The sequence below is a fragment of the Moschus berezovskii genome, chromosome 2 (genome assembly GCF_049115385.1).
Source record: "Moschus berezovskii isolate FMDL1 chromosome 2, NW_MosBer_1.0, whole genome shotgun sequence".
Classification (NCBI taxonomy): Eukaryota; Metazoa; Chordata; class Mammalia; order Artiodactyla; family Moschidae; genus Moschus; species Moschus berezovskii.
Window position 1 is genome coordinate 107,881,851 of NC_142461.1, and position 16,474 is coordinate 107,898,324.

At 34.7% G+C, this 16,474-nt stretch overlaps 1 protein-coding gene across 3 annotated transcripts in view; it reads left to right on the forward strand.

Annotated features, from left to right (window-relative positions):
* The window catches only part of SCN2A (sodium voltage-gated channel alpha subunit 2), a 213,630-nt gene that overhangs the window by 178,569 nt on the left and 18,587 nt on the right, over positions 1–16,474 (forward strand). For all 3 annotated transcript variants that reach the window (XM_088829827.1, XM_055398426.2, XM_088829826.1), the window contains 3 exons: positions 8,951–9,071; positions 13,221–13,375; positions 14,502–14,675. In XM_088829827.1, the coding sequence (XP_088685953.1) occupies positions 8,951–9,071; positions 13,221–13,375; positions 14,502–14,675 (450 nt within the window). The remainder of the gene's footprint in view (positions 1–8,950; positions 9,072–13,220; positions 13,376–14,501; positions 14,676–16,474) is intronic.

Below are 16,474 nucleotides of genomic sequence, written 5' to 3' on the forward strand. Positions count from 1 at the left end.
TAATATCTTAATATCTAATTAAATTTTGGATAAGTGTATTTGGCTGGGCTGTGCTGAAATGGTGAGGCCTAATTTCTTGTATTGTAAGTTTCTGGAAACTAAGGGTTAGTCACTCAGTGTCTGACTCTTTGTGACCCCATGGACTTGCCTGCCAGGCTCCTCTGTCCATGGAATTCTCCAGGCAAGAATACTGGAGTGGGTAGCCATTCCCTTCTCCAGGGGATCTTACCACCCAGGGGTAGAACCCAGGTCTCCTGCATTGCATGCAGATTCTTTACCATATGAGCCATGACGGAAGCCCAGACACTAAAAGCAGCATTTAGAAACTAGAATTGGGTCATTAACTTTTAATATGTAGTCCCCTCTCATTATTTTACCTAATAGTAAATATCTCCTTTAAAGTAAGGAAGGTCAATTTTTATTTTTATGTATGTTTAATTTAGCTCAGTTGGCAAAGAATCCACCTGCAATGCAGGAGACCCCAGTTCAATTCCTGGGTTGGGAAGATCCCGTGGAGAAGGGATAGGCTACCCACTCCAGTATTCTTGGGCTTCCCTGGTTGTTCAGACGATAAAGAATCCACCTGCTGTGTGGGAGACCTGGATTCAGTCCCTGGGTTGGGAAGATCCCCTGGAGGAGGGCATGGCAACCCACTCCAGTATTCTTACCTGAAGAATCCCCATGGACAGAGGAGCCTGGTGGGCTATAGTCCATATGGTCGCAGAGTTGGATATGACTTAGCAACTAGGCACAGCACAGCACATGTTTAATTTATAGTGTTAACTAAAAGTTAATTATGAAGAATCAGATGTTGAAGTCACCAGTCTATTTAAACCTTTGGCTAAGTTTGAGTATCTTTTGAGGTAGGATAACTTGACATTCACTATTCTTAATTTTCAGAAATTTTAAAACCTCAAACTTCTCCAAAAGGGCATGTATTTTGCCTCATTTCAAACCACTGTGTTTCACATTAGAAAAATATCTAGTAAGGTGGGGCTTATAGTAGGAAAAATCAAAACTCTCTTCTCAGTTTCTCTTGTAAACAGACTTTTTCATGTGTTTTCCATTTGTGTTGCTGCTGCTGCTGCTAAGTCACTTCAGTCATGTCCAACTCTGTGCGACCCCATAGACGGCAGCCCACCAGGCTCCCCTGTCCCTGGGATTCTCCAGGCAAGAAAACTGGAGTGGGTTGCCATTTCCTTCTCCAACCATTTGTGTTAGGTATTCCAAAATAACACATGTGAAGTCACTACTTTGGAACTGGAGGCAGAAAGCTGATCTGCCAGTTGAAAGCAGAATTATTTTGTTGTCTTAGCTGTGGAGTCCTTTCAGTACTTGTGTAGAGATTGCTACTTGTGTTTTAAAATTTATTATTTGGTAAAATTTTCAATTATGGCTTTATGTAAAACTTCTTAAATATAAACTCATAAACAAATAAAGGATTAGAGCAATAGTCTAGGAAGGGCCTATGTTCAAGTTACAATCTTCTGGCATTTTGGTAACTCTATGCTAGAAAACAAAAGAGAACTGAAATAAGTATCCAAGAATTACAAATATTCCCACCTGTGATATCTTTTTAGGGTTCTGCCTTCAAGTTAGTTTTGTCTGGTCATTTTCTTAATTGGTAGGTTTCGATTGTGGTATTAAACATCACATGTGAAGTATTAACAAATGGAATAAGATAGTCATACTAAATGCTATTCTTTCTAAATTATTTGAAATATTAAAGGAAAAAAATGGAGCACCTTTTAACTTTTGGAATGCCTATAATGAATCCCGTCTTATAAGGCAGACTAACCAAGTGGGCACAGAGGTTATTTAGGTGTTTGAACTAAATCCTCTTCTATTTTATCTCTGCCAAATTTGTGTGATTCTTTTGACAGCTTTCTGTAGATTCTCTAGAGTATATCATTTTAAATTCATATGGTAATTGTATGCTTTAACTCAAGTTACTTTGACTGTATGTAATGTCATTCCTTTCATACTTTTGATTTCCAATGCTTGATTTCTTTTATAGAGTTTTAATAATTTAAGCCATGCTTGAATGATTATTTTTCAAAGTAAAATTTACTAGTGCAATATGGTGACCTTCACTGCTTACCGTTCTTACTTCTCACAGGGGTAAAAGCAAGCTGGAGCCATCAAGAATGCAGCTCTGGTGTTTTTTAACCAGCCAGAGACTCCTGCCACCACTTTTACCCAGGTTACCTAAGCAAATTGTACATATATAAATATGATTAGTTTCTAAATGAATTTTGACTGGCCTGCATGTTACTCAGCTACATTCCTTGCCCATCCATTGGCAGTAAAATAAAAACATGCACAGCTGCTCTTATGCTGAGTCATAAAGCATGGTCAGGCAAGTCTGGCAACCCTAACTTTTTAAAAACTGAGGTAGCTGCTAATTTTCTTACATACATTTTTAAAGAAATTACATTCAGTGAAAAGTAAAAGTGCATGTGTTTATAGATTATTTAATTCCATTTAATGTTACAGAGTTTTGAATATGCTAAGGGTCTAACGGAGAAATATAAGGTACTCTTTGAAAAACTCTTGCAGGACGCTTTCACTCCTCTGCCCTTTTCTTAAGTAATTAAAGCCCTTATGAGTGTACTTTGTTGGTAATTTGTTGTTCAGTGTCATATTAAATTTTTCTGAAGGGTAATCTGCAAGTTAGAGCAATCCCTTATTCATGTGCAAACTTTCTAAAGGATGTTTTAATGTGATAATAATGTAAATGGAATGTTATATTTTTGCTGCCAGCAGCATTGGTACAATTTTTATCTGCTTCATTTCAGAGAAAGCAGTATCGCTGTATTTAGCACTTGAGCAAGAGTATTTTGCCTTTAGAATACAATTCTCCTGGAGAATCTGTTGATATTTACCCCTAAAACTCCTGAGAATGAAAGAAAAGGAAATGAATTTCTTTTGTACACCAAAAAGGAAAGATAGGAAGGAAAGAAGGAAGAAAAAGAAAGAAACAAAAATGTTATAGATGGTATATTCATTCTGAAAAAAAGATCTGAAATCTACTTTCTTCATTGTATTGCTCCTCTATACTTTGTGTTTTTGTCTCTTTTATTTCATCTAGAACTTCTGGGAAACTTTCTCTTAAAGAATATGATTTAAATATATCATGCAACGCAAACTCATATAGAAAGAAAACCAATGTGAACTCTCCTCCTTTCATATTTATTAAATGAAGGAACCTACTAGTCATTCAGCTAAGGCAGTGAGTGTAACACCATTCTATAGGCTCCATTTAGCAGAACTTTCATTTCCTGATGTTAAAATCACAGTTTTCTCCTAAAATATGTTAACCAAATTGCTCAACCCAATTTAATTTCTTTCAAGAAAGGTTAATTAAATGCTTTGTAATTTAGATGCAGTTTCCTCTCCTTCTGCCATTAAAAGCATAAAACAACACTAACATAAGCACATTTAGCTCTTTGGGTGGAGCAACGATCATGGCTTGGGGGGGATTTTTTTTAATATTTTGGAACAAAATATTCAGTCACTGGCACTCTACATTCATGAAAGATAATGCTCTATATACTGGATGAATGAGACCCATATCATTAATCATGTAAATTAAGACCTCAAATAAAACAGATACCCACATACACAGTAACTAGAGAGAATTATTTTTTCCTGTTATGCATTAATTCTTCAGAAAAGTATGAAATTTGACTCTTTAAGATAATAGCTTCCTTTTCCTAGTTTCTTAGAAAGAGGTAAGATTAGTTTTCTAATTCTCTGAGTTATTGTTGTTTAGTTGCTAAGTCATGTACAACTCTTTCGTGACCCCACAGAATGTAGCCCACCAGGCTCCTCTGTCCATAGAATTTCCCAGGCAAGAATACTGGAGTGAGTTGCCATTTCCTTCTCCAGGGTATCTTCCCAACCCAGGGATCAAAGCCTCGTCTCCTGCATTGGCAGGCAGATTCTTTACCACTGGGCCACCAGAGAAGCCCTAATAGAGCAGTATACTGAATTCTAGTACAAGGAGTAGGAAAGGAGAGAAGGCTGTGTAGGGAAGATTTGGGTAAGCAGTGGAAGAATGGTTTCAGGAAAAACCCATCTATAATTTTATCCTGGAGAACGTATAAATCTTCAAGGGAAAGTTTTCCAGTGGGATAGTGATTAAAGGATTTTTAAAAAAGCTCTAAATATCCTTAACGTAAGCAAAAAAGTATTGAACAAACATGAGTCTTTGGGACTTAAGGGTTATTTTGCCATCCCAAGAAAGATATTTAAAACTTTACTATTTATGGATTACAGAATTTTGTAACATGTCTGTTATAAAGACAAAAATGATTATTTGAATAATGTAATATGATGATAATAACAGTTTTGTTTTTCCTTACTAAGAAGAATAATTCCTTTCTATTATTAATGAGTCACTTTGGCCTACCCCATAGGAACCATAATCATCACTTTCATTGCTTTGATGTTAAGATTTTTCACATAAAATGGCCTAGAATTCCTTAAGTACAGACTAGAATTAGGATCCACATGGATCAAAGAATTGTCATTCTTGGTGACCAAAATAGATGTGGAATACTTGATTTAATCTATGTTTTAATTATCTCTCTTTTAAAAAAAAAATCCCAATTTCTTTTATTGACTAGAATTAGCATATGCCTTTTGTCCAAATTATATACTTTATTTATTGATTACATTTTCTTAAAAATAACTTCATAATAAGAAAAAAAGTGTACCTTTGAAAAGCTTAATAGAAAATGATGTTTTCTGTCCCTTCTCTGTTATGTTTTCAAAAATGCTTCTACTTTCTGAGAGAGGGACTATGAGTTTGGCAGATGTCTGATAATAGTTTGTCAATGATGTGGAAAGTAAAAGTTAGAAGTATAGTGTTTAAAAATAAGAAATGAAATATTGTATCTTGATATTTACTTATTATATCATTAAGCAAAATACAATTCTGCCCGGCTTAACCCCTATGATATGGTGACCCAGCACTTTGAGGAACCTAGCAGACTTTCAGTAGTAAGAACCCTGTAACATGAAATTTTCACTTAAAAAAAAAGTTCAGCTAATATTTCACCTGAAAATAAATGACTGCCAATGGCAGGCGTAGCAAATGATTCTCTATGCATGTTTAATTTCTTGACTATCCTGACATTGGGGGACATCCATATTTTAAGGTTTGAGTAGGGAAGGGCTGTACTAACAGTATCATTCAGTTCACTTGTCTTCCAATAAGTAAGCATAGATTATAATAAGGGAACCTAACCATCTAAATTTTACCAAAGCAAAGAAGAACTGATTTTATTTCTAACTGGTTAATTTTTTGCTGTCTTACTCATGTGGCATTTTGCAGTGAATGATGCCTACATTGGAAAATTTACAGAGAAGCTTTATTTGAAATTTATTCTTTTAAGTATATGAGTACTAATAATTCCATAACAATGATGTACATTTGACAGTTCTAATTGGTAAATTTGTACTGTAGTTAGAATTAATCGTGATTACGACCTTATCTGAAGCTGAAAAGTTTTATATTCTTAATTTGTTTCATTTGGATTTTATAGACTCTTTATGCATTTTAACTGTTTTAGTTAACACATTTTATAATATTATGATATTTGCCTCATGTGATTTTAAGAAAGTCATTGCATTGATGTTGTCAGGAAAGGTTTTATAAATCAGAATTTCTTGCCTACATCTCAAGATTGTTATTTAAAGTAAGCTTTTTAATGAAATGTCCCAATGTATATTTAACTTTATATTAATACATATAAGAATATGACTATAACAAACTAATACTAAGTTCATGGTCATGACACCTGGGCATCAACAGTATCCCAAGACTATCTTGAACCTACAATGTTTAGTTACATATCGCATCTACTAAATGTTTTAAATTGATAAAGATTGGCTTAACTTTAGTTTTCGAGGGAATCATCAAATAGTTTTCTAGGGAATCCTAACAAAGTGGGATACAGAAGACCTTGAATCCAGCTACTAACTCAGTATGTCTTTTGACAGGATAATTAAAGCCACATTTCTTTCTTTAACTAGACACTGGATTGGTTGGTGTTGAGGATTAATGTGTACCCCAGCTTTTTAATTTGTAGACCAAGTAAAGGTATTCAAGTAATACATGTAACAGGTAGTTCCTGTGCTGTTCCACTTGAGGAGGAAATGGAGAAGGATAAGATTTCTTTAGAGAGACTCCATTCACTGCTGGGATTGTAGAAAGAGGAAAAACATTGTCATAATGAGTTAGGGTTAGTTTTCCTGACTCAAAAATTAAAGTACAGTTTATTTATTTCATAGTTTATTTTATAGCTTCATCTTAGGTCTGATTAATTGAAAGCCTGATGTTTAGACAGCACTTCTGATTCTAAAGGTCATTGGTCATTACTTATGCAAGTTAGAGTCTGGAAGAGATTTGTGTTTCTCTGTACTAACATGAGAATGTTATGTGTATTCCCTAGAATGTGAATGTAAAACACAGGAGGTGTTAGTAGTTAGTGGTAGAATAAAAGAGTTCCTGAATTGGGCATTCATTCATTTATTCAATGAACATCTATTAAACACAAACATTAGTGATAGTTCCTAGAGATGTAGAGATGGCAAAAGCATGATCTTTGCTTCAGAGGGTTAAGTCTGGTGAGATTCATATTCTAGAAACACAAAACTTTTATGTTGCACCTTTAAAAAATAATCTGACCTCTAACCATACAAATATCTGACTTCAATTAGAAAGATATCTATTAATTCAGTGTCAGTACTAAGACACCACACTAAATGAAAGATATTGTAGTTGATGTTACAGAGATCATCTGGAAACTTTTGAATATTTTAAACCAAGATTCCATGGAATATTGTCTGATGACTTCTGCTAGTCACTATCAAGGACTAGCTTTCATTCTGTTATGAAGAAGCTCATTCCTTCATTCATTTTTAATTTTTTAAATTAACTTTAATTGGAATATAGTTACAATATTGTGATGATTTTTGCCATACATCAACATGAGTAGGTCACTGGTATACCTTTTTCCCACTATCCTGAACCTCCCTCCCACCTTCCCTAAAGAATATTTATACAGCACCTGAGCTATATATACCTAGCACTGAGGCAAGTTCTGATGCAGCCATTCACCAGTATGGAGCGCCCTGGAAAGGGATCATCAAAGAAATCCTCTAGGGAATCCTGGCAAAGTGGGGTACAGTAAACCTAGAATCATCCCCTAATCCCTAACCAACCCGTAATTGAAGTGTGATCCTTTTTCCTAAAGAGAATGTTTTTCGTTTCTTGTTTGGACTGTTTGTAGTTAGATTAGATATAACTACGCTTCACTTACTCTGATTACCTATGTCATGTTTCAATATCCAATAAATAATATGATCAATATTTCAGGTCCCAAATACTATAACATCTTCATATAAATAAGATTGATAGGATAATTTAGCTATAAAGGATAGGAAATTAGAAAAAGTCATGTAATATTTCATCTTAGAATACTGTATATTCAAATTCTAAAACAAAGATATTATAATTGAGTATCTGTCCAGTGTTGTGATATAATTGGTAGTAGAAAAAGAAATCAATAAACTTCAAGTGCCTTATAATATGTAATCCTTAATTTTAAATGGTTTGGTTGAATTTAAAAATAATCCTGAACTAGTTTTAATGGAGGAGACATGATATTTATGCTTCTATCAGTGGTATTGTTAAATTACACACGAAAGTACTTTCTGTTATATCTATAGTGTGTGTAAGTATTTTTACTTTATCAGCACCACTATTCCAAGGAAATATTTTATATAAAGAAAATTATTTTCAGAAAATAAAGGAACCAGCTTCTTAGGGAAATCCATAGAATCCTTAGTCCAAATATAAATAAAATGTTTCTAGTACTGACTACAGCATCTGTTTTAGAATGGGTTCAACATACTTCAATGTGCATTTTATCATGTGCTTACCTCATCCCCTTTATAAAGAAGCTCCTATCAGCTCAGCCATTTCCTAATGTTATACACTAATAGTAATAACATTGTAACAGGTCCGAGAATGCTGTGGCCCAAACTACTCTGATTCCATGTGGCACTCATACCTGGCCCTGTGTCGTTCCTGCAGCATTTTAAGACCGGGTTAAAGACTGGATCCCTTCATTTATGCTGATCCCATGAACAACCTGACTTGGCTAAAGTTTTTTGCATTTCAAGATTTAAAACAACTTCTATTATATTTTTCTTTCGGTTGTATTTGATTTAACTTAAAGGAAAACAAAACAACAACCAAAGATTCATTTCTGCCTTTATTAACTGGAGAGGTAAGAGTGCCAGAGTAACAAGTAGTTTCCAAATGCACAATGAAACACAGGAGTGCATTGGCCAAAGAGAATGCAAACAATCAGCTCTTGCTATAAAGCTAACAATGTGCTGCTCTTTTCAGAATTAGAAAATTAGAGAATATGTTTAATAACAACCAGTGGTATATGTTTTCATGTCAATGAAAAGTGGATAAATTTAGACTTTGCTGTTTATGTGCATTTGATCAAATCTTTTCTGCATTTGACATGAAAATACACTTGTGCAGCTTCTGTTGGTTGGGTCACAATTTTAGAATAAAACCAGCTAAACTACTTCACAAAAGCAAGATCACAGACTATCATTTGACTCTGGCAGCTTATGTAAGCTCTGCATGATTTTATGTCAGAATCTCTCTCTATACAGGAGCTTAATCAAAGATTACTTAAGTTGTTAGCACCACATTTTTAAAGGAAAAAAAATACCGTGGTGCTGTATCTAATCTTGTGACCCCCCCCCCCACCAGAGCGGACTGGCATTATGTTTAAGATATTCTTAAATTACAGATCAAGCAAATGAATACAGAAGACTTAAGGGCACACCTTTGGAATTTTTATATTATAGATTAAAGAAACTATTTTAAAAGCTTTTCTGTGGAATTGATTTTCAGAAGCTAAATGCAACTAGTTCATCTGAAGGCAGCACAGTTGATATAGGAGCTCCCGCTGAGGGAGAACAACCTGAAGCTGAGCCTGAAGAATCTCTGGAGCCTGAAGCCTGTTTTACGGAAGGTGAGAACAGAGCACGTACGCTACTTAGACCTCTCTGATCTAGCCGTCTCGTCTCTCCCTCCCTGGCTTGTTCTAATCCTCTATAGGTATCCAGTAACTGTACATTTACTTGTTTGTTCTTTGCTTTTTCTATATCAAAGCATAGATGACTTTTGAAAAATTAAGATTTAATTTATGGCATCAGATCCAGTTTTCTATTTTTGTGAATCCTGTTCTCCTCCAAGAAATGCTGCTAACTATCTGGATTTTTTGATGGCCTTGTAGAATCTTTGATAGGCAAAAAAACCAAATCATATATATCTCTTTCTACCTTTAAAAAATAAAAGGAAAAAATTTAAGTTGAAGGAGTAATTTATTGTTTACTGTTTTGTCAGGTTTTAATGGTATGAATTGATTAATTTACATTTAAAACTGTCCATGAACACTTTGCCATTTGATATTGGAACACATTCTTGAATAAATGTGGTTATGTTATTAAAAAGGAACTGTCCATGAATAACAATTACCTGTATCTGTCAAGGTCAAATATATATTATTAGTTCTGAATGATACTACTGCTGCTGCTGCTAAGTCGCTTCAGTCGTGTCCAACTCTGTGTGACCCCATAGACAGCAGCCCACCAGTCTTCCCCGTCCCTGGGATTCTCCAGGCAAGAACACTGGAGTGGGTCTGAATGATACTAGATAATCAATAATGAAATATCAAAATACACTGAGTGATACACTGTGGAGCACCATGTCATTGGAGTAATACTATAAGGATTTTGTGAAGAAAGCTAAAATTATGTTATTTGAGGTGTAGATCAGTTATCTCTGGAACAACAATAATGTGTACCAAACCACTCAAAACTTATCATATAACAAAAAAAACGTATCTTTGGTCACAAACCCATGGCTGGAAAGATGATTTTTCTGATCTTAGTTGGGATTAGTCATGGGGCTGAGGTCTTAGATGAGACAGTTGCCTGACTCAGCTCCATTCACACACTGGCCCAGGCTTGTTCTCATGGTGAAAGCAAAGGAGTGAGATAGGAAGCCTAAATGCCAAGCACTTGTCAATCCTCCACTTACATCAGGTTTTCTCAGTCCTGTTCACCAAAGCAAAAGTGCCAATCCAGATTCAATGTGGGAGAGTACTGCAAACAAAGAGGCATAAAATATTAGTGCAGTAGCACAGACCATGACAAATCTCTGTTGTAGGTACAGAACTATTTCTCTGAAACCCGAAGAATCACTTCATCCTTAACTCATTTTTGGTTAATATCTATTTAATACTTCATCCTATGTCTTAGCCCCAAATTAAATATCATATAATAAATGCTGAAACAAAAGTTTACTTTAATAATGATGGTAGTAATGCTATTTAATTGCAACTAATTCTAGAAGTGTTCCCTTCATTTTCATTTCATTTAAGAACATTAAAGCTGTTTAATTTGAATTTTAATTTAAAAAATATGTGATTATGCAAGTGTCAAAATTGATGTCAATAGATTTAAGAGTTTTGCAGATGAGTACGTGGCATATACCTATTGCTTTTGGACTTGAGAAAACAAGTCTCTTTTTTCACTAGAGAAAACAAATATTTATGTTTTCATTGTCAATTTTTAAATTATTTCAGAGGAAGAGATATTTTTTCAGCATAAGTTATGAGGGAAGCCACTTTTTTCCACTCTTTCCTCCAAAAATCTGCACATATTTCAGTGAAGTTAGTTGATTTTGAAAAAAATTATGACTTCACAAAACATTCAAGAGGTTAGATATATCACAAAAATAATTTATGTAGCATTAGTTATTATTCTTTCACAATTAGCTTATTTTTAGGGTCACAATATATTAATAATAATACTTATGGTAATATCAACATTTGTTTTTGTGAAATTAAAAAACATTTCAGTATGAAGCATCACCAACCATAACATTATAGAAAACAATAATAAAAATTACTTAGACACTCACCAACCAATGAGAAGGCAATGGCAACCCACTCCAGTACTCTTACCTGGAAAATCCCATGGACAGAGGCGCCTGGTAGGCTGCATTCCATGGGGTCGCTAAGGGTCGGACATGACTGAGTGACTTCACTTTCACTCTTCACCTTCCTGCATTGGAGAAGGAAATGGCAACCGGTTGCACTCCAGTGTTCTTGCCTGGAGAATCCCAGGGAAGACGGAGCCTGGTGGGCTTCCGTCTATGGGGCTGCACAGAGTCGGACACCACTGAAGCGACTTAGCAGCAGCACCACCACCAACCAGCTTTAACAGTTTGAATATTCTTGTTGTATTTGCTTCAGATTTTTTTTTGTTTAAGAATAAATGATACAGATTTGACCCCTTTTGTACCCTTTCCTTATCCCATCCTTTACTTCCCTCTCAGAAGTGAACCAGTGCCCCAAATTTGGCATTTATCCTTCCCACTAATATTGATCATTTTATATTGAACAGTATTTTTTCATCTCATATCCTCTTTAGGGGAAAAAAAAACTAATTTCAGTTCCATCTAGTTCATTACAGCAAATATTTTTAGGGCATGTTACTCTTCTTAATCCTTTGGGAGACAGAAATGTGAAAAAGATCACCCTCAAAGAAATAAGAAATATATGCTATTTATTTATTACTTGAGAAACTAATAATATTTAGGAGGACTTCATTAAATTTTCATGAAACAAAGTATATGATCTGGCTGACTTTATAAAGTAGCATCTGATAAATATCTGTGCATTAAAATATTATGCTCCTTCAAAATGAGGTTTCCATTTTTCTATTCATTGAACAAGAACTCTCTGTCAGAGTTAAACCTCTATGTCAGGAATCTTCTCTTTCTCACACCCCAGCTCTGCCATATACATGTGCTGCCAAGTCCTATCAACTTAGTCGACTCTTTTGCCCCTGACCATTGTCACCACCATCACCCTTGTTTTCACCTTCTTTCATGTTCAGTTCAGTTCAGTTCAGTCGCTCAGTCGTGTCCGACTCTCCGCGACCCCATGAATCACAGCACACCAGGCCTCCCTGAATCCTCTAGACTCTTGACTGCTTGTCCATCTTTTGTCTTCTAGCCATCCGATGCCTTGTACAGGCATAGATCATTCTAAATCAATATTCTTATCAGGTAAATCTTCATAAACCCCAAATAAACCCTTCATTGTTGTCCCCATTAGATAACACACAAAATCTAAGTTCTCTAACTGAATCTTACAGGTCCTTTTCAGATTGGCTCTAGCTGTCTTTTCTGGTGGTAATTCTCAATTTTCTGCTTCATACAATTTCCAAACTTCCCTGCCACCAAATTTTATTTATTTCATTGCTTCTCCATTCCTTTGCAGCTCTATGTACTAGACCCGATTCTAACACATCCTTCAAAATTTAACCCCAAATCCACTTCTTCTGTCCAGCTCAGTATTAGGAATTAACCTGCTGGTAAACTCTAACAGTATTTTTCTTCCTATAACTATGATATCTATGGACAAATCTTCCCTACTTGAAATGCACACTGTTTTTAGGGAGACACTGTGTTTTGCATATTCTGGTATTATAATTGTCCAGTATAATTCCTTGAATAAACAAGTATGCAATAAATATTTGTTGAGAAGCCTTTGATCTAATAGACCACAAAGGTGTTTGTTACATTATTGCTGATAATGGCTGGAGTTGCAGAAACATAGATATTCAATAATAGTAGGATCTTTTTATCAATTCTTGTTTATGTCTGGTTATCTTATTTAGAGAAGTATTGTGAAACTTTCCAAAATTCTATTTATGTGTGACTAAAAGGGAAATGTTTACTTTGTATCATTAAGTGAACTAATTAGAAATCACATATAAAGTTCAAATATGAGTGGAATTATAGGCTAGGGATAGGATGGAAATACTAACCTTTGGTGATTTCATTTCTTTCTCTTGTTCTGTACTGTGGTTTTATAATGTAATACATTATACTATATTATTAGACCATTATACTAGCCCCATAAGTACTAAAAAATAGTTTTTGGATGAATGATTTTAAAATGTATAGATGATTTCTATGTCTACAAGTGAAAGCCATCTTAAAAAATAAAGTTATTTATAATGTATCAGGTAACAATCTCCCACCCACACAAATATGCACAATCAAAGAGTGATATTTTTTCTTCATTTACTTTGACATATTTTAGACTGTGTGCGGAAGTTTAAGTGTTGTCAGATAAGCATAGACGAAGGCAAAGGGAAACTCTGGTGGAACTTGAGAAAAACTTGCTATAAGATAGTGGAGCATAACTGGTTCGAAACTTTCATTGTCTTCATGATTCTGGTCAGCAGTGGGGCACTGGTAGGTAACATGATCTGCTCCTTTACTTTTACCTGAAACCCTTTACCTTTCCCTTCAATCAACCTCCTATTGCATGTTTTCACAAGAAGGTGTTTGTGAAGATGAGAGACGTTGTATGATATTTTTAGCACAGTGTGAGAGGCTCACTAAGTAGCTACTTTTATTGTTCTGCCATAGGCCTGAGATTGAATCAAATTTAGATCAGTATGATTTTTTGTGAATATTTAAAGAACGACCCTTCTAACTTTTAGTCATCAGAACCAGTTCCTATTATGTAGACAGGGTATGGAATTATCAGCTAAATATCAATCTGCTTAACATAAGCTCCATTGCTGTGTTCACGCCAGTTCACTAGTGCCCACCACATTGAATGGTAAATAAATTAGATTACCCACAAGTAGCAAAGTGAGATCATTACAGACTTATTTTATATCTGATTTCACTCAACAGAATGGTCAAAAAACCAACAAAAATAAAAACCAATTTCTCCTTTCTCCTTGAACCAGATCACCAAGTCCTGATGTTTTTTCCTGTAAAGGAATTGAATTATTAATAGACAAATGCTCTTTTCATTCCAGAAGACCCAGGGACTCCTGCAAATGAGTTCTCTTGCCCTTTCCAAAGAGCTCTGCAGAATAGTGGCAAAGGAGGTTCCCGACAGCTACATACATGCTCAGATTGAGCTAGAGAGATAGAGAAAGCAAAAGACTAATCCCTGCCCTTTCCCCAAGCTAAGGGGACTCCTTGCCTTACATTTTCATCACTAAATGGGTTTAGGGTTATAGTCAAGCAACTCTGCACTGAGCAAAGCATATATGCTTGCAGATGATTTTGTGCTTCCTATTGTAGACAGAAGCAGCTGGCAGTGTCTCAAAAAATTTAAGCTCTGATGGGATATCCTGATACCAAAATTTAAAGATTATTTGAATTAATTTGTTAGCTGAAATACCCAGTTAAGAATCACTTGTGTGTAGATAACTATAGAACAAAATGCAGCTCTGGGAAGCATGAGGTCTTCCAGCCTTAGGCACCTGAAAAGATGCTTGCAAGCATGATTTTTTCTGATAAAATACCAGTTAGAGACAGTTTATGACAATGAAATTTAATGGAGTTTTTTCACTTACAGGCCTTTGAAGATATATATATTGAACAGCGAAAAACCATTAAGACCATGTTAGAATATGCTGACAAAGTCTTCACTTATATATTCATCCTGGAAATGCTTCTCAAGTGGGTTGCATATGGCTTTCAAGTGTATTTTACCAATGCCTGGTGCTGGCTAGATTTCCTGATCGTTGATGTGAGTATTCTGCATGTTATTGTTTCATTTCATTGTCATGTGAATGGTAACTTCTAGTCCTTGCTTGGTGCCTGGCACATAGTAGGCACTCAGTATGACTGTAGGACCCCAAATATAAATAATGGGTCCCATTTTCCCAATAAGAAAATGCCCCAAAACATTTTTTGCCAGAGTTTCACAGACAAAATAGTTAAATTAATATTTGAAATCCCAAGTTATGCAAAGCACTATATAAATGTAGAAGTTTTGCTTTATCACTCTGACATATAACTGTATTTAAATTCTTCATGGGCACCTTTGATGTTAGCATTTTTGTCATCTCCAGAACCTGTTGCAAAGTGTGTCCCACAGGTGGATTAGTAATTACAAAGGAATATGAAAGTCCAAGTAGCAGGAGACACTTCTTGATTTGTATGATTATAGAAACAGATTAGCTATGGGCCAATTACTTATGAGTTTTATGAAACTATATTGGTGTTGAAAATAATATATTAATAAGATGCAGTGCCAGAAAGTAAGAGACTTTAAAAAATATGAATATGAGTTTATTCCCTTAATTCTGAGGGAATCTTTGAGGAAGATCTTAACCAGACAAAATTCTAAAAGTCAATTTTATTTAATTTTGCAGATATACTTCTTAAATGCCTTTAAATTAATAGTTAATTTTGTCTAGAAATGTAAGGCCTTTTGTCTGGGAAAATACTAGGAGAGCCAGAGGGAACAAGGGACAGGAAACCTAGAGAGAAGGGATAGAATGATACTCAGATTAATTAAGAAGAAAGACAGTGAAATTTTTACAAAAGAACAATGTGTGTTTTAAGTACTGAACTTTAAGATAGTATTCTGTTGATTATAATAACTCCTTGGCAATTAAAGAAACATTATGATATATAAAATTTACATATACTGGAAAAGAGAAAAATGGACTCTCTCATGGAGAAAGTTAGTTTTTATAGTTGTAGGTGAAAAAAGTTCAACTTAATTTAGTAGGAGTTTTCTAGTCACCAAACAGAAAAAGTTTGTAAGAAATAAAGAGATTTCTTTGAATTTAAGAAACTAAAATATCTTTACCTTTCACTGAATCTGCATAAAGCAAGCTTATTATTTATATTAGGCTTAAAAGCCTAATTCTACATGCAGAATTATATAAAAAGTTTACTGGCAATAAAATGACAATAATAATACTTTAAATCACATGTGTTTGAGCGCTACGAGCAAAAGAAAAACATACCATGACAATACCAGCTCTTTTATTTGTATAATGAGATTATGGATGATAGTTTATTTTCTGTCTGTGGTTATGATACACTGTAAATTTTTAATAAAAATATCTTATGTTTACCATATCCATGTAATAATAAAGGCATTAAGTCAACACTACCTAAATATAAAGAAAATCTTAAGAGAAATGTGTGAGCTGCTGTTCATGTTACCTAGTGTATTCTGATGTTTACCTTCTTGGATTTAAGAAAATTATTATGATAATACATTAAGCTAATTAATGCTTTGATTTATGTCAAACATATTTATCAATCATCTATTTTGTATGGAAGAGACAAATATGTATGCCATTTTCTGGGCCTATGGGAACTTACAGGCCACTAGTGAGGATAGATATGTATACAATGAGAAGATGACATCGCTGTTAGAAGTTCCATCTGCTTCGCTGAGGGAGAAGCACAGGCTTGATGAGGGCAGTGCAGTGTGAACTGGCATTTGAAGGATGTCAGTGTCAGCAGGTACAGATGAGGCAAGGACATCAAAGCCTTGAAGACACTGCTACATGCCAAGCAGGGCTT